At 53.1% G+C, this 20,850-nt stretch overlaps 5 protein-coding genes across 5 annotated transcripts; 3 read left to right on the top strand and 2 right to left on the bottom strand.

Moving 5' to 3' along the window:
• Nucleotides 1-4,855: 4,855 nt before the first annotated feature.
• J4E90_000957 (uncharacterized protein) lies at nt 4,856-6,043 on the bottom strand (the record flags this gene model as incomplete). Its single annotated transcript, XM_051430550.1, has 2 exons — nt 4,856-5,545; nt 5,594-6,043. The coding sequence occupies 2 exons, from the start codon at nt 6,041-6,043 to the stop codon at nt 4,856-4,858; spliced, it is 1,140 nt and encodes a 379-aa protein (XP_051296037.1).
• Nucleotides 6,044-11,085: 5,042 nt separating this feature from the next.
• On the top strand, nt 11,086-13,804 carry J4E90_000956 (uncharacterized protein; the record flags this gene model as incomplete). The annotated part of the gene is made up of 2 exons (XM_051430549.1): nt 11,086-11,251; nt 11,301-13,804. 2 exons carry the CDS (start codon nt 11,086-11,088, stop codon nt 13,802-13,804), a joined length of 2,670 nt encoding a protein of 889 aa, XP_051296036.1.
• Nucleotides 13,805-14,101: 297 nt separating this feature from the next.
• J4E90_000955 (uncharacterized protein) lies at nt 14,102-16,652 on the top strand (the record flags this gene model as incomplete). Its single annotated transcript, XM_051430548.1, has 2 exons — nt 14,102-16,242; nt 16,301-16,652. 2 exons carry the CDS (start codon nt 14,102-14,104, stop codon nt 16,650-16,652), a joined length of 2,493 nt encoding a protein of 830 aa, XP_051296035.1.
• Nucleotides 16,653-18,427: 1,775 nt separating this feature from the next.
• On the top strand, nt 18,428-18,975 carry J4E90_000954 (uncharacterized protein; the record flags this gene model as incomplete). The annotated part of the gene is made up of 2 exons (XM_051430547.1): nt 18,428-18,652; nt 18,832-18,975. 2 exons carry the CDS (start codon nt 18,428-18,430, stop codon nt 18,973-18,975), a joined length of 369 nt encoding a protein of 122 aa, XP_051296034.1.
• A 326-nt stretch (nt 18,976-19,301) lies between these two features.
• Nucleotides 19,302-20,363, bottom strand: J4E90_000953 (uncharacterized protein; the record flags this gene model as incomplete). The annotated part of the gene is made up of 1 exon (XM_051430546.1): nt 19,302-20,363. One exon carries the CDS (start codon nt 20,361-20,363, stop codon nt 19,302-19,304), a length of 1,062 nt encoding a protein of 353 aa, XP_051296033.1.
• Nucleotides 20,364-20,850: the final 487 nt, after the last annotated feature.

Genomic DNA, 20,850 nt, shown 5'->3' with positions numbered 1-20,850 from the left:
TCAGGTGCACCATCAGCAACTGCGCGTTCATGATGGTTGTTCGGCCCGAGTCTTTGATCGAGCACACTTCGGCCTTCATTGCCGACATCCCTGTATTCATAATGCTCATCGGTTGGTGAACATGTTTGATCATGATGCATTGCATAAAAGCGCTGCCTATGGGATGCGCTGGCTAAGTCTGCATTAGAAATTATTTGAACTAAGCTGAACACACCGGGTGTTCTAGGACCGAAAAGACATTGCAGCATACCTGCGAACGATTGAGAACAAAGGAGACGGTTCGACAGAAGAAACGTACGACTCAGAAAAGATCCTCAACCCCCACTACATTGCCCCCTCCGCTACCAGCAAGATGTCCACAACTTCTTCGACTGCTTTCGGATATGTCCTGGTTCTCTTTCTCAGCGTTGCCGACCAAGTCATTCATCCCTGTGATCCATTCAGTTCGCCCCGTCGTTTCATTATCAGCCTTCAAATCGTACGTGATTTTGCTGCCCACGTAGCCGACATAGTCACCAATGACCTTTTTCACTTTAATCTCACCCTCGGGGCTGGACACACATATTGTCATGGCGGCATTCTTTCTTGCGGCAAGGATTCGTGATTGCGCTGCGAGACGCGATCGCATCGGCGTAAGGGCGACATCTGTATGGCTCGGTTCGAAGGTCGGGGAGCCGACTACAGAGTCTACACGTGACGCTGATGTCACCCCATAGATGGACGCTCTGTGTTTATTTGGAGAATCCGCGACAGGCTCTTCCAACACGATAGAAAATCCGTCCGAAGTAGAGATGCATGAAGCGGTCGCAATTTTGGACGTATCGGACGGAAGGAGTGCTGTCGCAAGAGGTTTACAAAGCGATTGTATAACACCTTGAGGGTCATGAGGGATGCGAATGCGACGTAGCAATGGAAAGCCGTTGGCCTGGATACTTGCTGCAAACAGGGATGTGGCGTGGCAGCATATCGGTTCAACGTTTGGGAAAGGAAATGGTAGTGATTCTGGTAGCTCCGCAGATGTGGGTGAAATGAATGAAGGCAACGGGGAGGCCTCAGAGCGTATTTCCCAGTGGATGTATCGGAGTGATGGCGAGTCGAACACAGGATCGAAAGTTCGCCTCGATAATGTTGGCGCTCTGGTTTGGACGAGCGAGAACTCCTTCAAGCTGGCAAGATGTGAAGAAAGAATGTCCGCTATCGTGAGTATGCTTTCAATTTCCAAGTCCACAAGCGTCAGTTTCTGGATTGAGACAGCCTGCCGTGAGGTAGCAAGGCGCTGAATACCTTTCTCCGTGACACCGGGGAGCTTTTCAAGGCGCAGTGACTGTAAGTTTGGTGGTATAGCGTTCAAAGCTATGTTGGTAAACGAGTGCGCCGCGAGTCCAGAAATCGCCAGATTTTGCAGATGTGGAGAGTTTCTGAAAGTTCCAACCACAGCTCGAAAATTAAGATATGTCAAACACTGGCCCTGCTCTTGATGCAGAATCAGAGTTGATAAATTGGAATGTTGAGAGCTTAGGTTGAGGAAGCGTTCGGTCGGGTCACATTCGGCGATATAGTTGCCTCTTATTGTCTCGTCGTCTTCGTCATCTGCTCCGGCGTCTCCATCGGCATTGGTCAACATCCACGCTCTTTCCCTGAGATTTGATCTTGTAGACAGCGCGTGCGACAATCGATCAAAGGCTTGTGAGAAGTGGACATGGAATCCGACTAAGCGTTCCAAACGCGGACAAGCCATAACCAACGAAGCTACAAGATCCACGATCTCTTCTCGCTCAATGGTTGCGTTCTCGTAAAGCGACTGGAAATCAGACATGTGTAATTCCAGTACACGCCGGGATAGTCCAGAATTCTCGCGAAGTGTCCTGCGTAAAAGCTTTAGTCGGCTTGTGCCTTTTGTCTTGAGCTTCGGGAGCCCGCCATGCTCTTCATTGGTGAGGACTAGAACTTTGCTGTACATGACAGCACTCGCAGCCTTGTCCCATGCACGGCTCGTCAATGACAGGCTGTGGAGATCTCCAAGATAACATGAAGCACAAGCTTGGCTGCGGTCCTGATAGATCAGATCCAATTGGGCAAGAATGCAGTCGTACACTTCTCTCGGGAGCTTCTTGAAAATATGTGCCGGGAATTGGTAAATAGGCCTTGAGCGTCTGCGCGTTGAGTTCCTCCTGCCTCGTTCGAGCTCCCATGGAGTTTTCGTCAGGCGCGGTACAGCCCAGGCATCATATGCCGCATCTTTATGTATGCTCCGGATGGGAATCTCGGCATCGGCATATCGAGTTGATGAACGTATAGCGGCCTTTGGAACTACAACCGTTCTGGACGTGGTGGAGGAACGGTTTGTCGACACGCTAACAGATCTCGGTCGAGACGGCTCATAACTAAAAATGGTCAGTGAATGAGGTTGACGGCACTTCGACTACTGAACCACCCGTAAAGTTTGAAACAGGGGCCTGAAAAGACCCTGCGAATCGTGATGGCCATGAACGGCCTTGACTCCTTCAGAACGTATGTGTGGCGCGCGGTCGGTTCGATCAAACTTACACATCGACCTGGTGCTTCTCCCCTTTATCCTTCCAGGATCTTGATAAACGGAACATGATTATCGCGCGTTCCTGAACAACACTGCGGCTATTGAAGAGAATGACAAAGGAACGAGTGCCAGTCTCGACGATATGGGAACAGATGGCGCATCAATAAGCCCAAGAACAGTACAACACAAAACCGACGAAAATTTTGGACCAGACGCGTGTAAGACGGCGCGCAATGTTCCAGCGCCGCGGCCTACCCTGCAACACTCATATATCCCGTACGACGCACCCAGACATGCGCTCCGCACGGGCGTCAACCCAGCATGATGCCGTCACAAACTCACGGACTACCCTGCCATTAGCCCCCAAGAAAGACGCCGAGATGGTAAAACCCACAGCGGACGAGGTCAGCGGTTCAATCAGAGAAATGCATGTACGCCACGAGTGAATCATGGCGACAGCACTACGATACGACAGGTAGGTTCCTTCGGCTGTTTCTGGAGATTGCAAATCCTCCGTTGGGTTGGCGAGGACTTAGCGCCACCGAAGCTGCGGGTATAGGATTGTGCTCTCGCGCTCGCGGGTAATGACAGATAGTGGGACCAGGAACGAGAAATATTTCGTTGGTCACTGTTGTGCCGTTGCACCTAGGTAGTTATGCGACCATGCAACGGCCCTCCGCAGCGTCCACTCCACGATATCGTACGACGCTCTCGCCGCGCAAGGGCTGGAGATGGGTGTTCTCTGTGATCTACCGAAGATCATGATGCCCAGGTGCATGCTGCATTTGCGATGTGGAGGCTGGAGAACTGTAAAAGGGTCGAACGGATCTCGGAACGACCGCGGCCCTGGTTTGGCGATCCACTTCTGGGCAATCTGCGGTTCCTTTCGCCAATCGAAAGCTCGGACGCCGCGAGAACCTGCATATTCGTCCGTTTTGTGGAGAGCTGATTATCGCTATCCGTCGCTTTTTCTGGCACGATATGCACTCACAGCGAGAGAGCTTCGACACCGAGATAACGCGATGTCTTGCGGGGTTTCGCTGGTGATCAGAGTCTTGGTGCATAGGGTTTTCTACGGCGTCCGTGCCAGCAGGATCGATACCACCTCCCTTCGAAATTTCGACAATCCTTCCAATTTGAGCGCTATTTTCCCCCCACAGCTGGACGTTCGAAGAGAAGCGTTGTGATTTGAGTTTCTAGAAAACTCCGTGTATATTCCCATGTCTCATACGAGTCAAACGCCGGTTCAGACAGGTACCCGGATAGTGACATCGCATGCAGGCACCTGGTTTTGCTTCGTTTGCGGCAAGCGATATGTTAAGTATACAGCCTGGCAATTGTCTTAGATATGATTGCGACGCACTGGGAATCCGACATTGCCCAGGTGGCATGGCGGTAAGAACGCGAAACTGGAGAACACCCCAAAGGTGTCGCCGAAACTACCAGATGCAGTAGCCGTGGAAAGCGGCACTAAAATGTCGTGAAGATTTAGCGTTTGAACCCTTGCCCGAGCGGTTCTTAAGCTCGGAGGATTCTGGACACCGAACGTGCCGAAACTGTTTTAATGGGGCAGCCGGTGCGGTGGCTTGAACGCTGGTTTGTGGCACAGTTCGCAACAGACCGAGTGAGCAGGGACGAGGCGATGAAGGGGTCTTCCCGTCTTTGCGCGCGAGGCTCTCTGTTAACACGTTGAAGAAAGGTCTTGCGCAAAGACACGCGTAATTGGGCATTTGCCGTGGTCAACTTGCTTTCGGGTCGGACTGAGACGTGTTGTGCTTAGCAGCATAGGATTTTGTGCACCAGATGCCATTATCCGTTGTGCGCGATGTATTGTACAACGTCATTATCTCAAATAAGCCGTGCGGGTGGTGTGCCACCGGGTAAGTCTGCCGACCTGAAACGCAGTCACATGGAGCGATTAATCTAGAGCAGACATGATACGGTAACATCGAGCTGTGAGACTCGGACTCAAAAGCCGTCGCACACTGCTAGAGACCGTTGTCTCGGCAGATTCATCCACTATGACGCGAACACCACTTATCAACAACTAAGATCCCTAGCCAACGAACAAGATGTACGCAATCTACGTAGGGTCACCTGCGCGAACATTTGGTGATCAGATGCGCGAACTACCAGATTCCCGCAATTAAGTTCGAAGAGTAAAACGAATCTCGATTTCATGTCTAATAACGTGACTGGATGAGCGAATAATTCGCTGAGGTATATTACATTACTCCATAACGATCGTCCCTTACAAGAAACCCCCTATGGATATCATTCACACAACAAGCCCTACACAATTTGCGAAACTGTATACGCTTACAAGAAGTAAACGGCAGCAGCGCCGAGCAGCGCGCTCATGCCAATGGCACCAGTCTGCCTGGGGGCAGCGTTGTCAGTGTTGGAAGGCGTGCTGGTGGGGTCAGCAGCATCGCTAGCGTCTTCGCCGATGCTGGTGGTGGGAGTGGGCTGGCCACTGGTGAAGGGAACATCAGAGACAGGAGTTGCGCCCTCAAATGCTGGCTCTCCCTCGTCAGAGGTAGGGTCGGCAATGGTCGCGTTGGAGGGGTTGAGGACCTCGTCGATGACGTGGACAACACCGTTGGCAATGAGGATATCAGAAGCGACGACACGAGCGTTGTTCACGAAGATACCGCCATCACCAATAGTGATAGTAAGTTGCTCGCCGTTGGCAGTGGTGAGGTTGGTACCGTTCTCGAGGGTAGAGGAGTAGCCAATGGTGCCGGCGATGACGTGGTAGGTAAGGATGCTGGCAGCGTCCTCAGTGCTTAGGTTACCGAGAGCAGAGCCAATGTTCTGGAAAGCCTCGTTGTTGGGTGCGAAGATGGTGATGTTCGGGGTGTTGTTGACGGTGTCAAACAAGTCGGTCGCGTTGATGGCCCCGCGGAGGGCAACAAGGTCGGCGGCAGAAAGGGTGTCGGCAGTGTTCTCAGGTAGAGTGAGGACACTGTCGATGATGTGGATCACACCACCAGTGAAGCTAACATCCTGCGTTTGTTAGCTAAACAAGAGAAAAAATAAGGGAAGAGCACATACGGCTGTTGTAACAGTTGAGTTGGCGAGCAGACCACTGTAGAACATCACGCTGTCATCCATGGCAATTGCCTCGACAACCTGACCTCCAGTGACATTGGTGAACATTGGGTTGGTCAACGCTGTAGGAACGAAGGTGCTGGTGTTGGTGATGTCGGTCGACCTGAATGTACCGTTGAGCACGTGGTACTGTAGCAGGGCGGTGAGGAGGCCCTCGTTGGAAGTGAGACTGGAAAGTGTCTCATTGTCAATCTTTCCGAAAGCACTGTTGGAGGGTGCGAGAATGGTGATGTTGGTGAGACCAGCCAAAGACTCAAGTACACCTGCGGGAATGACCGACTGGAGGGTGGAAAGCTCGTCGGTGGAGTTCAAGGCGGCAGCGAGATCAGGGACAGTCTCGTTCTGAGCAAGTGCGAAGCCCGCAAGGGCGAGGACGGAGAGTTGCTTGAGCATGTTGATGACAGGCCGACCTGATGATACTACGATATCACGAGAGGAGGTAGTAGGAGGTGGATGATTGTCCAGATGGTACACAACAAGAGGGGAAGCTGGACAATAAGTACTATGCCACCCATGCACATAGCCACAGACCAATTGTTCCGCCGGGCCTCAGCAAGGTTGGCATTTGCTCTTCCAAGCACATTTCGAACAAACGCCACCGGCCAGTTCTTTCCGCACCCCATGCTGGCCAATAAGGCCTCCTTTCGTAGCACGGCCTTCCAGGGCGAAGCTTGTAGCTCGCGATGTTGCCCAGTGACAACGGGAAAGAGTTTGCCAAGTCATCGCACAAGTGGAGCTATGACACAGCTGAAGCCGTACATAGATGCGACCAACAAGCGGCTAGCGTTCTCCGCATGCACTTGGGTGGCATGTAATAGCGACATTGAGGCTGTTGATCACCCGTGTGTATTCATTCTCTACCAGCTCTTGCTCTTTGGAGGTTTTCCGCCAACAACGGTACCTATAGCGGCCGCTCTTTTACAGTAGTGCTTGCAACTTCCTGGTCAAGTCTGATAGACTGGCTGTCAGAAATCGATTGAGAGAGTCCGCGTTGTTTCTAGACCCAGGACGCTGGGCTGAGGTGAAGTGCAACAAGCACGCGCCGCTCGATCCGGAAAGTGTGGGGTAAGCATGCACCAGTAGCTTGGCAGACGACACCATGACCCAATCGAGCTCGTCTCGAAGGTCTGGGGCGCGTACCTAACTCCGTTTCTTGGGCATACGATGCAAGCATCGAACATTCCTACAGCAGATCGGGCGGACACGCCATGTGGCTAAGGAACCATTGCGCGTCTCTTCACACAGCCTTGTTTGTTATTTTCTCAACCCACCACTGGTTAACAGGCCGGAGCCGGTGCTGGTGGCACAGTCGCATGCTTTTACAAGCAATACGCGTCGACAGTATGAAATAAACCTCCCGCGCAACCGTGAATGTCATAGCCAAGCATCACTCCAAGGTATCACCAAGATTCAAGCAACAATGCATGACGACATCGATCTCGAAATCTCTCCCTTAACCGTCTTTCTAAGTAATACAAATCCATTTCTAATCAAACCGACATTACCCCGTATGCTACAACAACAAAGAACATCACGGCAATTTTTCACCGATGACCCTGCACCGTCCTCCAAGCCCGGAGTATGCATTTTAACCGAAGATCATGAATAAGACTGCTACGCGCTACCAGGACGCATCTCACACCAATGTCGTCTCGTTTTCCAAGCGACTCCGTACTCGTCTATACAGACCCCTGTCGATTTTCCCTGAACATCGAGCCCTAGCGGTGGATTCAGGTACCCATACAAGTTTGTATAGTCAGGACCCTGATCTGAGAGGAGTGGTAGGTTAGCTCGCATAAGCTGACGGCGCGGACCTCCGTACCACTTTTCCTAGGCATCGTGGACTGTGCTGCCGGCAAGTCTTACTTCAGGACAAGGCGACTCTTAGCATTTCTAGCTAGAATTGCAGTTGAGCGCAAATTTGCGGCTGCATTACACGATGCGACATGTCCTCCTATTTCGTTGTTATGCGCCGTATCGACTTATACTCGAGTAGGGCATTGCTCCGTTCGCGCTGCGCCTCGCTCTGATGTACCAAGGAGATGTCGAGAAACTCGTCTATCTGGAATCACCCAGATGACAATTATATCCATGCCAATTATTGTCAGCAGCTTGTTTCAAAGTTCGGTCGGTTGGAGGACTAAGTGGTCCATAGCCTCTTGTTTCAAAATTCCACTGCTTGGCTGTGCAGCCTCGTCGGTGGCCTGAGCATTGCACATTGAGCCTCCTCCGAACAACCCCTTCGCAAATCCGAAATGCAGGAACGTCTCCTACTCAGCGGCAGCCAGCCCGAGGGCAATCTCGTATTCTCGCCTTTGAGTAAACCCATAGGCCGGAAGACATCCTATACGGTGCTGTCGTTGGATACCACAACGCATCTTCGTTCTTCCAAGCGTCATGGCGATAACAGAGTTCAGAAAGGCCGTGAAGGTTGTCTCCATTAATCGCTTCGTCATACTAGCCCGGGGCATATGGAATACAGTGATATTTCCTTGGAAGAGTACTTCGGGTACAGGGACTTCAAAGAGTAAATCTTACTTCCACGTCCATCTGCGGGATACAGTCCAGAGATCGGATGAATGCCGCTACATATTATATATGTTCGACATCGAGTGGTGGAAGACAAGACGAGATCGAGGGCGGAAGACTGAATTTTATGGCAGTCTGACAGTGCAACTGGACAGCTGAGTTCAGCTGGCATCGTAGAAGTTATATTGATCCAGATGTGTCGGCGTGGTGTCTTCGCGAGGGATGAAATTCGAAGACTGCATGGGTGTGTATTCGCTGAACAAGTCGGCCATGCTCGCTTCTGGACCGAAGCCAAGGTTTTGCAAAAATTGTGGTTGGGAATTCGACCTAGTTGTGCTATCCAGTGACGCCAATTCGTCGAAAAAGCTCTCCAGATCGCTGGTAGGCTCTGGGCAGCGAGGATCGAATTGAGACGGAGTAGAGCCCGGATGCAGCGTATGTTGAGGGACTGCCACCGGCTGAGCTATAGGACGTGTGTTTGAACACATCGATTGTCCTGGATCCGGAGTTACCATATGGGCCTCGTTTATATGCTGTCTGAAAGGCATGACCGAGCTCTCCGGCACTTGCAAATGATTCGGCACGTCAAAATAGGCTATGACCTTTTCCTGCAGTCTTTGTAGCCGCATGTGGTATACGTCATGCAGGACAATGCGAGCTGCATGCCTATTGACAACGTCTGTCAGACACCGGATTGCTGGTGGTAGGCATTGAGAGGAAGCATGTTCGAAGCAATGGTCTAGCACATCCAACAGCCGGTGGAGGCTTCTGTCAGACGGAGTGCATGCGAAAGAGGCGCAATGATACGTCGTTAACAGTAAGACGACCGGTGGTGTCAAGGTCGCGAAAGTATTGTCGGAACATATGTGAGCTAATTTCATAGGCATCAGCGCTCTCCATCTTTCGAGATGCTCGACCGCATCTTTGTAAAGATACTGTGTTGTTGTATCTTCGATGCTAATGAGTACGTCGACAAGGTCGACAAGACTGTTGAAAATGCTGAGAGAGAGTAACGGGGCTCGCCTTCCTGCGTGTGAGGGATCCTGAAAGCCAGACCATGGTTGCCACTCTTCCAGACCGTCTTCATCAATGGTTCCAAGGTGCACGAAGTCGCTTCTTCGGAAATGCGGACGCCGTTTGAGTTGAAGTGCTAGCATGCTATCGAGCAGAAAGCAACCAAAATAAACATGCTTGCCTCTGGGATTACTCATCAGCGTCACCTGGTCTACACTTTCCAGGACCCTTGAGGCAGATCCAACAAGCAACCAGGCATCTCCAGTATGTATTCGCAACATGTTAAAGACAACCAAATTAAGAAGGGCTTTGATGTGGCCAATGTCGAAGCGATCCAGTTCACTGGGTACGAGCGACTTGGCGTGCTCGTATAGTTTCCTGGGCTTTACTGATGAAGAGTCCAACGGATTACACGTCATGGCTGTTCCGTAAAGTGATCCCACCGCCAGCACGCTCCATAGTTCAGCGAACAAGCCAGATCCAGGCTGACCAGATACACTTGGAATGCCCTGAACAGGGAGGTCGTAGGCAGTCTTCAAGATGTCATGCTTCTCGCAGATTGGAAGCCAGGATTGTACGTTGGTGAAGTAGACCTCTATAAGCTTCCAGCTGTCTCCCAATATTGGTTCAGATGACGCTGCCATAAGCTGATCGAGATTTGCATGCTCGACATGCTCCTGTAGGTAGGCGCTGCGATCCTGGGTAAGACTAGCATGTGCAGCTACAGACTCATCTGCTCCGGAATCGTCATCACTGGTATGAGGTGAAATTCCAGTCGATTGCTCATGACGCGAAGGTTCTCCTCCAGATAGTAGCTTATCCACTTCGGTGTAAAATTTCGCTTTCCGCCATCGTCTGTGCAGCTTGTTTGCCTCTTTCGAGTCACCACGACCCAATAGTAGTGAAGATGCTCCTTCTTGCGCCAGCTTCTCATGGAGAGCTGTCTCATTTTCAGAGTCTCGCTGGAACAAATAGGCAAGTGCTAGCTCAAGAGTGCGAATGTAGCCAGGTTGGATACCTCTTTTCTTGGGATTTGCGGTGTACGAGCATTCTCTTGACGTTCCTGAGCAAGTGGAGCACGTTGGCTGTACTCCGTCGCACTTCTCACGGGCGACACGGCACTGGTCACATGCTCGTGATACTCGGGTTCGTTTGGCAGGCTTCTCCTCCGGCTGGGGTGCGGAACGGCGCTTTGCCTGGGCTTGGGCAGGCATGAGCCTTATTCGGACGAAAGGACAGCAAGTGAGCAGGTACCGAAACTAATCTCGGGTGACAAAATTGCCAATGACGTCTTCGCATGGTTCGCGGATTTGTTTTCTGCGGTATTATGAGTAAACGCGGCAAAGCTCGGTGGCAGGCGCCGCCAACCCACCGTTTGAACTGTCCACCTGCGCCGCGGAGCTCATCAGCTGCAAGGCCGGGGATCTATCATGCGTGAGTAATAATTGGCGCGCGGATAGTTTTTTTCGTACGCCCTCAAGGCACGTTAAGGGAGTGCAAAGTTGTCGCGTGTCCAGGCGAAGTCGGGAAGGCGCAAAAGAGGGGGAAGATAGCTTATCCGGAACTTGCAATGTACGAGCGCTCCTCGCACACAAGTAGCTTGCGCCAATACCCAACCACCATCGCGACATGGCGTCGCGTAAATGTAATCGTTGTCCCTCTTACAACCTCTTCCCATACTCTCCAGGCTGACTGGGGTTCTTTGTGTGTTTACGGCCTTACCATGCATATACATAGAGGTCGCAAACACACCCGGCTCAGCAGTATACGGCGCACCTCACCTTTTGTCCCTGGGATTACCGGAACTACAACACACTTCCCGAATACCAGATACCGGATCTGGGGGCCAAGGGGTACCTGAAATAAGTCTTGCGCATCCTGAGGTCTCGACTATGGCTTCTGTGGTGGTAGGGAAACGCGTCTTTGCGTCCTTGGGCGAGGACGATGGAGCCACCAGTGACTTCTACCGCCGGCACAATAGGCCAATCTCAGGGGAGGCCGCTCCATCCAGGACTGGTGGATCCCGTCAGAGGCGGAAGCTCAGTGTGGGCGACATGTGTAGGAAAATAACCCGTACCTTGATCGGTCGCATACTGACCAGCGACAGCCTCCGCAATGTTCGGTACCCGCTCCACTCCTCTCGCTGCCCCCACCCCCGCCGCTCCTGCGAGTTATCGCCGCCGCACATTCAAGAAGGATGCCTCCATCGTGCTTCTCGGTATGCCAGGAACTGGCAAGTCCACCCTAGCTGTCATTGCCTCGATGGCTTGCCGGAGGCGCGTTGTCGATATTGATGACATGTTCCAAGACACGACAGGCTTTTCTACTGCCAAATACCGCAAGCAATTCGGTGCGGCCAACTATAATTTGCGACAAGAAGAACTGCTAAGAAGTCTTCTTCATGAGCATGACCACGACGCGATACTTGTCTGCAATGGCGTCTCTCTGGAGCGGAATGGGCAAACCTTGATACAAGACTTTGGTCGGACACATCCGGTAGTACATGTACTGCGCGATCTTCCTAGCCTGCATAGCTACCTGGGCCGGCCTGACATGCAGAGACTCAATGACATGTTCGCCTTTACCGCACCCATGCTGCGGCGCTGCTCTAATTACGAGTTTTATAACATATCCGAAGCCAAAGCCGGGAACGTTGACACGTCAGATGACCAGACCATGGCTCCAGCATTTCTCACACTGAAGAGGGCGCAGAGGACCTTCCTCAAGTACTTGTCGCTTATAACGACTCCCGAGCTTCCGGATGAGTCGGTTGGGGCGTCCATTCCACCACTAGAACCTGGTTATCCGCTGTCCGATGTAGCAACCGAGCTTCGGAAATACACTTGTGCCGTGCAGGTATCGCTGCAAGACATACTTGCTCCAGACGCCGACGTTCAAAGCCTAGAAGTTGGCGCTGACGCCTTTGAGATCACCCTTGATTTGAGTCAACAACGTCCCATTGCCACCCTCATGGACGATGTTAGCGCTTGTGTGTCGAAAGTACGCAGAAGCACAGTGGTACCGATCATATACCATGTGCTGCCTACTTCTACCTCGGGTGGCAGCCGAACACTCTATTTGGAATACATACATCATGGTTTGCGCCTGGTACCTGAGTACGCGACTATCGACCTGTCGCTGGACCCTGGCGCGCTTGCGGACGTCATCAACTCTCGCGGTACAACCAAGATGATCGGCCATCTGCATGCCGACAAGCCATGGGAGGATCATTCTTGGGTGGCACAGTACGAAAAGGCCGTACGTGTTGGGTGCTCCGTCGTTCGATTTACTCGGCCAGCTCATTCCATTGATGACGATGTTTCGGTTCGCAGCTTTAGTCGTCGAATGGCAGCGCAGGATGCCCAGATCCCTTTGATTTGTTATAATACAGGACGAGCTGGTCGACGCTCCGTATGCTTCAACCAACATTTTACGCCTGTTGTTGCGGCCTCGAAAAGGGACGAGGCTGACGATACCGCGTCAATAGCACAGTACCCACGCGATTCTTGGCTTACTGCTAAAGAAGTGACACAAGCCCTCTACAATTCATTCACATTCGACCCCATGCAAATGTACATCATTGGTGTGCGCCTGGGATACAGCGTATCGCCAGCGATGCACAATGCAGCGTACAATGCTTGCGGAATGCCACACATTTTCAGTCGCATCGAGAGCCCGACTGTGAACCGTCTCCAGGAGCTTGTACGCAAGCCGAACTTCGGTGGGTCCATTGTCATACAGCCCTTCAAGATGGAGGTAATGGCGCTGGTAGACTCACTGAGTCAACATGCCCGAGCGATTGGCGCTGTCAACACAGTCATACCTGTACGTCGGAGAAAGGACGATGGCAGCATCCCAAGCGACCTCGAACTCTTCCATGAGCGTAACCAGTCTGGGCCCGTCCAAGCTCTTTATGGAGACAACACCGAATGGATTGGGATCCGGTCCTGCGTACGACGTGGTCTTTCTCCAGCTAACGCGGTACGGCCGTCAACGTGCGGACTCATTATTGGGGCTGGCGGTATGGCGAGGGCAGCTGTTTACGCGCTCTTGCAATTGGGTGTAATGAACATTGCCATTTTCAACCGAACTTACAAGAGAGCCGAGAGTCTCGTAGAGCACTTCTCGCGGCTCGCCTCGAGCTCAGTGGACCATGTCAGCTCACGGAAGATGCGGCAGATGCGGCCAAATTTGACGATATTGAAATCGCGCGATGAATGCTGGCCGGAGCATCTCCGGGAGCCTACTATCATCATTTCGTGCATACCTACGGATCCAATAGATGGGGGCCCAGCAGCGCAATTTTCGCTACCTCCACAGTGGATGGAGAGTCCGACTGGCGGTGTCGTGATGGAGACGGCATACAAGACGCTCAATACACCACTGTCGCAGCAAGTGCGAGACGCGCCAAAGAAGCTATGGACGTACATGGACGGTCTAGACTTTATCCCCGAGCAGGCATTTGCTCAGTTCGAGCTGTTTACTGGCAAGCGAGCGCCACGGAGGGTGATGCGTGAGGAGGTACTGCGTGCATGGAGGGACGAGCAGGGCAATACTGATTTGGAGATGGTGAAGAAGAGATGCGCAGCCATAGACGACCAGGAGCCGTAGGGCTGCATGATGATACGAAGCATAATGTTATAATGCCTAATGACGAGCGTTGACTACAATATAACTATGTCGAGTCGGCTAAGCATGCTCACCTGGGCAAGATAGACGATAAGATCCCTGCAGCGATCGTGGTGCACGTTCCTAGTGAAAGTCGGGACGCGTCGAGTTGACAACAGCTGCACAAGCCAATGCGCTTACCGCTGCAATCCCGCCGCAACATAACTTAGCCACGCCTAGATTCAGCTTCCGCGCAGCTCAGACTACTATGCACCATCACGACAGGACGGCTGCCCGGAAATGACGACGCGCCAGCCCCTCCAAGCTCTTCCCCCGCCGTCGGCCAACGTTATCAACACCCGCTACGCCCACCTCCAGCGGCCGACCACCACCCGCAGCGCCAATGGAAGCGCAGGGATGGACGAGCAGAGATACGCCCAGGAAGACGTGCAGGATGCAGCTTCCGTCGGGTCTGCGCTGAGCGATCTCGAAAACGATGCCGAGGACGAATTCGAGAAGCGCATGATTCAGAATGCGCGCGACGAGCGGCGGCTGAACCAGGCGCTGGTCAGCAGACCGCAGGCTTTCCGGAAGGCACGCACGCACCCACGCGTCGGGCTGACTCTGGACAACCTGGAGAGAAACAACGCGGTAGCTGGGGCGGATGGCCATGTCAAATTCGAGAGCCCGCCCAGCAGCACCGGGAGCGCGAGGAGCGACCCGGCGATACATGCGCCAGCTACATGGGGGAGGAAGAGCAGGAGCAACCGGAACTGGATGCGCACCATCACGTACGAGGAAGAGCAGCAGCAGACACCCGCGCCGGCCGATGACACAATACACGACCACTACGATGAAGCACATGCAAACGTGCCGCGTCGCTCAGTCGAAGACAGCCCGCTCTCGCACAAGGGTACACCACGCAACGACCAGTCGCAAGAGTGGGACCTTACGTTCGAGCTCAACGAAGCCTCTATGATAGCATCCACGCCTTACATACCACGCAACACTGTGCTAGACGATATACGGCAGAGGGAGATGGAGAGTGTAAAGGAGCAGGCAGCCACTGCCCGGCTGGAGAGAATGCGCCAAGGGTCGCCCGAACAATCGCGCCCGCGGACGTCTTCTATACGGACGGTAGACACTGTAGATAGCAGCGCGAGAATAACAGAGCAGGTGACACAGCCAGCTCCTTCGCCGAAGCGGAGACTGCGCACGCGGACCCATTCGTGGCAGTCCATTGGGAAGGCGCAGCCGGTCACGGGCATCGGCATGGAAGATCCGCCAGTTGCCATGTACAAGAGTGCCGAGAACATAGCTGCAGTAGATCGCGAAGCAGTCGCCACGGCCCAGCCTGTCCCTCCAAGACGCATACCGAACCGAAGAGAAGACTCGCAGGATCTGTTGCGGCGGCTCGCGAGAGTCTCCAATACACCAAGCCCGAGACAGACAGCACCATCCAGACCGGAATCTGCGCCCCCGGCACCGCTCGACAGCGCACCGCAGACTGTGCTGACCGAGACTACGCAATCTGAAAGCAAACCCGCCTCTGTGGAGGAGACGCCTGTCTCTGCCGAGGTTCCTGATGCGGCAGCAGCGACCTCGACCGTGCGGCAAGAGCACACTGAATCCAAGGAAGCTGCGGCAAGGACCGAGCAGGTGGAAGCTACACCAATGCCGAAAGAGCGACCCGCCCTGAACCCAAAGACGCCAGTGGTGACTGGTGCTTGGGTCGATACACCAGGCCCGCGTACAGTACAAAGACCTGCCGTGGCGTCAAGATCGCGTTCACTTTCGCCCAAGAAAGGCAGTCCGCGCAAGCAAAGACCGTCTGAGAAGGCCGAAGAGCCATCCGAAGCCATGCCCGTAGAGCCTGTTCGCCCTCAACTTCCAAAGTCTGCATTGCAGGCTCTCGTAGACGAAGCCAAATCTCAAGGCAGACGGCCATCAGCCGACTTCGGCGATTCGACCATCAACTCACTCGAAGATCTCATCGCTCCGTCAGGTGAAAGCCAAATAGACGAAGACACTCTTCAAGGCCTTCAGCTACCGACTGAGACTCCTCGGAATGAGGCAGAGCGCCAGCGACAGCAAGAGCTGTTACATCTCCACCGCATGAACGACCGCCTTCGCGCAGCGCGGACCAGCATTCGCGATGCAAGCCGCGGCATGAAGCGCGTCGAAGACCAAGTCGAGCACGTAGAAGAGGGCGAGAATGGCGAAAAAGTCAAAGTCGTGAGTCGTGCATGCCCTTGCGCGGTAGACGACCATGTCCAGCACTTTTCCATGTTGAGATGGTGGAAAAGTCTGTTCTGGCAGCAACGATTGAAGACCCTGCGGCGGACATCGAACAGTTGGGGGAGAGCGTGGGGCGGCCTCACAGGCTTGAGTATCTTCTTGATAGTCCTTTTCACTTGGTGGATAAGTGAAGAGATTGCTTGGTATGTTGCATCTATTCTGCCGTTTCGCGTACAGGAACGTCACTGACTAGTCTCACAGCGAGATGTACTGCCAGCCGATGTATGCTTACTCGTCGCCCCATCCATTCAGCGTCAACATGAAGGCTCCCAAGTTCCCCTTTGTCATACCCACACTCATCTACCGGACCTTTGTTCAAGGCTGGTGGGTACCAATATCGTCCTTCTTTTCTTGGATTGCCGCCACCATGTGGAGTTTATTCTTTGGTTTCGAAGAGGCGCAGGCCGTTAATTACAGTGCCAGCCAGACTATCAAAGCTGGGAGCACCATGAGGGAAAGCCACTGGATTAGCGATGAGGCGGCCAAACTTATGGAGGAGAAGGGCTGGGACCACAGCATGTTTGAAGACGAGATTTTGCCCGGGGGCAGGTGACGGCAAGGAATTGCTTTTGTCACGGTCATTCATTACTTTCCTTTTGTCACATTGATTCAGCGAAGGCGTCTTGTCTATTAGGGCCGCATGTTTGAAACAGGAGTTGGATACGCCACGATTGTATTATTATGATAGTGTCTTGGATATCGCGTGTGAGTAGCAAGGGTCATGTCGGTTTATCGACTGATCCTTGATCATTGCATAAGAAGAAATTTGTCGCATACCTCAACTTCGGCTTTAAGATGCTTTTGTGATCGAGACGGAATGAAGGATCAAGACATCTGCTTCGCATCTTTTTGGGTAGTTCCACCTATCTCGCATCAGCCTCGAGTAGCTCGTTGTCTATTCTGTTCAAGCTTGGCCTGCAGTTCTCCGGCTTCTTCCTCTTCCTTCTCCAATTCCCGGCGTAGCCTTTCTTCACACGCTTTGGCTTCAGCCGTAATGATCAAGCCTGTACTTGTATCTTCGAGCGCGCAGGCGGGGTCTCTCAGCTTCAAACTCAACGTGAAAGGTGGAGCCCAGTGTTTACTCAACAGCGACCTGGTGGTAGTCCTACTTACCTTGTCTACGCCAGTATAGCGCGCGTAGTCGAGGCCTTTGCCTAGCACATCACTCTAAACGACAGGATTACTCCCTTCTTTGAAAGCTGTTCTCGCTGTTGAGCGTCGATACTTGATAAACCATCCAGCAACGCGTCTCACATGGTTGATACTGCCGTTACATGGGAGTAGAAGTACTACCTGATCTTGTACCTACTGACGCTGTGTAATAGAAGTATGCCGTCATGTAATCGACGATTAATCGACATAGGTCAGGGCATGAGTGAACACCTGGGCAGCGTCGACAAGGAACAACGAGGAATATATTCTGGGGTGGTCGCCAGACAGCAGAGTATCGCATTTCGCGAATGCGATATACCATAGTGCTCGTTATGCGATACGCAATGCGGCTGTTGTTGGATGTATCAGTGATGTCGAAAGGCTAGCAGCTTGTTGCCCCGCGAGCAGCGACGCGTCCTCGCAGCACGTGACGTATGGGCTTCCACCTGAGCACTCTCCAAACTCTGCCTGCCCCTCAACTCAAAACCTACGCAAGCCACCATTTGCAGATTGCTCGGCCAGACTCCGATGACGAGCGACCAACGCGAACCGTCGCCTGGGTACTGATACACAATCGCGCCGCTACCCCAGCCCATTGGCGCGCGCTCCTCGCTTCTAGACAAGTTCACATCTGCATCCGGCATGGTGTTGCGGACTTCAAACACCTGCTAACTCAGACACCCTTGCATCACCCCAGCTGAAACATGCTGATTGGTTTCAAGCGCCGCCCATCCAATCCTCCAACCATTAATAGTTTCCCGGTTCTGGGGTGTCGTTCGCAAGGTTTAGGGGCGGAACACCTGGGACGCGTACCTTGTGGGCTCGAAGTGTCTCAGTATGCCGCCCTCTGTGGGGGCTTGACAGGACGTTAAAAGGTGGAGGGGCTCGCTGCTGCGCGAGGGAGGTAAAAGCAACGTGAAGCAGGTCTAGCAACTTGCGGACGGTGCGGTGTAACAACATTTTTATCTTTCGAGCGCGGGCCGCACACAGTACATTCTCTTCTTGTTGACGACGACGCCGTATTTACGCCGTAATTTGGGGTCGGAAGGCTTACTATCACTCATTCTTTGTCGCCGCCCCTCGTTTCTGTTCGACCTCACTATCTGGCTTGCGCCTACACTACGATCCTTCGGTCGTTCCCACGTTCAACGCAAGATCAGTTCTCAAAACGCCAAAATGTTTCTCGCCACAATTAAACTCTTCTCGTTCCTGATCAATCCAGAGTTCTGGGCCAGGACCGGCTTCTTCGTCGGCTACATTATCGCTTTCCTCCTCGTCTTGGAAGTTGTCCGTCTAGCCAGCACAGATGCGAATCGCAAAGAGGTTGAGAAACTTCTAGACGCGTATGCTGCGTCGAGGAGTGACGTGCCTGTGAGAAGACGTCGAGAAGAGGTTGCACCAGTGAAGAAGGTGGTGCAGGTATCCATCGATGAATTGGAAGACATGGAGAGGAGAAGTGTGATTGCCGAGCAGGAAAGACAAACACAAGAACATCAACAACGGGAACAAGAACGGACACGCACTCCTAGCCCTGCAGCGGCGCGGATACCAGAGTCCAAACATACCGAGGAGAAGCGCAGACGCAGAACGACATCTACATCCGTATCTCCACATGCTATTTCTCAGTCCCACTCACACCCGCAAACCACCTCCTCTTCGAGTCCTACCCGCCGTCTTCGGAAACGCAGCGACACGCTCAACTCTTCCAGCAGCGCAGAGGCTAAGGGCACTGCCGTACGGAGGCGCAGGGAAACCTCTCCCATAGAGTCTAAGACACGGGAGTCGAGGCATGCGAGTCCAACACCAAGATCGAGAAGCAAGGAGGCCAAGATACTAGGCGGATCATTGGGCAAGATGCTGAGGAGTAGAGGCTGAAGTTGAGCGGAGAGTCCGAGACAAATTATGTATAACCTTTTATGCTACGTAGGCATGACTTTACGAGTAGATGTAAATCTTCGAAATGTACAAAATTGGGTATCTTATCAACACGTTCACGAACCCCAATCATGCTTCCTTTTTGTCTATCCTGAAACTCGACGTTAGGTCCAGCCTATGCACCTGCCAACCCATCCATACCCCCAATCTCCTTTTCAAATACCTCAAAGTCCACTCCTTCGTCCTCGAACATCTTCTTCACCTTCTCGGCGGCAGCTATCTGTCGCTCTTGCGTGAAGCCACCCGGTGCGTTGCTTTCGTACTGGATGAGCTCGACCCATCTGAAGAACAAGCTCTCCTTGCCCATGGCTGTGAGCCGGTCCTTGAACTGTATGACCTTGTCCCTCGCTTCGGTTTCCGAGCCTTCATCGAGCTTTGCGCATTCCCAGACAGCCCATTGTCCGTTCTCTGCTTCAGGGTCGCCGACGTAGACGAAGACGCATTTGCGGAGGTGGTCGAGTGTGATGTCCTTGCGATCGAGCAGTTGCGTGGCAGCAACCATGCCAAAGAAGTCCAGGTCGAAGTCTGAATCCATCAACAGATATCCCGTCTTCTCCCTCAACCTCGTCTTGTCAACCGCGGGCAGAACTCTGGTCTTGAAGAAGGGATTATCCGCGCCTGCACGCCCACTTCCACCTTCAGCCTCCCCAAGCAGGTCTTTAGCTCCCCATCCTCTGCTGACCCTCACGTATACCTCCTCATCCCTGAAGCCCACGTTCCACCGCCAGCTTACTGGGTTGCCTGGCTGCTCAATGAAGAAAGTGAACGGCCATAGCGCCACGAACCGGAAGAGTAGGAAGTCCAGCATGAACATGGCCATGCGCTTTCCTACCCTCCATAGCAAATTTGCCCAGGATGTGCCTGCCCAGTATATGGTAGTCTCATTGTGGTTTCCCATGACGGACATGAGAATGGCCCAGTAGTGAGGCCCGATGACGTACAGGCGCCATAGTACGAGCGCGGTTATGGCCGTGTTGAGGAGGACGGGGACGCCGAATATACGCCGCTTGAACCAGGCTGGATGCACATCGACATGTGCTATGTATACGAGCGAGCGGTCGAAGGTGGACAGGAGCGTCTCGAGTTCAGCCGGGGCTGCGGTGAAGGGCTGCGGGATGGCTTTCTTGGACTTTGTGCCGGCGGGCTTGACCGCGCGTTGTTTAGTCTTGGGCGGCATGGCGAAGGCTACGAAATTGCGGAAACTACGACGGGGTTTGGAGGAAGCATTGGCCGAAATTACGATGTGCTGAACGTTGTGGTTGGACACACGCAACGTCGAGCTCCAGCATCATTCCGATCAGTTTCACCGTTCCGAAAATCTGGGGTAGCTGCCATCCACCACACCACACCTCAAGATATCCATTCTCAACCTCAACTGCTCCTTTTCCCTAGCTTGACACACGCCCAATTCGCTCCTTTATGCAAGTGCGACACCTTATCTCTCAGCCTCCTCTAGGCTTTCACATGCGACGTCTATTTCGGGACAAAAGCAGGTCGGCCTTTGTTCTGCAAAACCCCCCGATGGACGCATCATTTAGCACCGTGCCCAAGTCAGTGCCCTGTCCCGGTTTGGGTTCATCTGGGTCGGAGCTCGTTTGACGTTTTCGCCGACCATCCACTCAGGAACTGCGTTCTGCTGATCTCCGGCATCACTGAGGAGACCC

This window comes from Alternaria incomplexa (assembly GCF_024043165.1).
Source record: "Alternaria incomplexa strain BMP 0042 chromosome Unknown scaffold_1, whole genome shotgun sequence".
Classification (NCBI taxonomy): domain Eukaryota; kingdom Fungi; phylum Ascomycota; class Dothideomycetes; order Pleosporales; family Pleosporaceae; genus Alternaria; species Alternaria incomplexa.
Note: the sequence above shows the minus strand (reverse complement) of the source record. Positions and strands in the feature narration are given on the sequence as shown.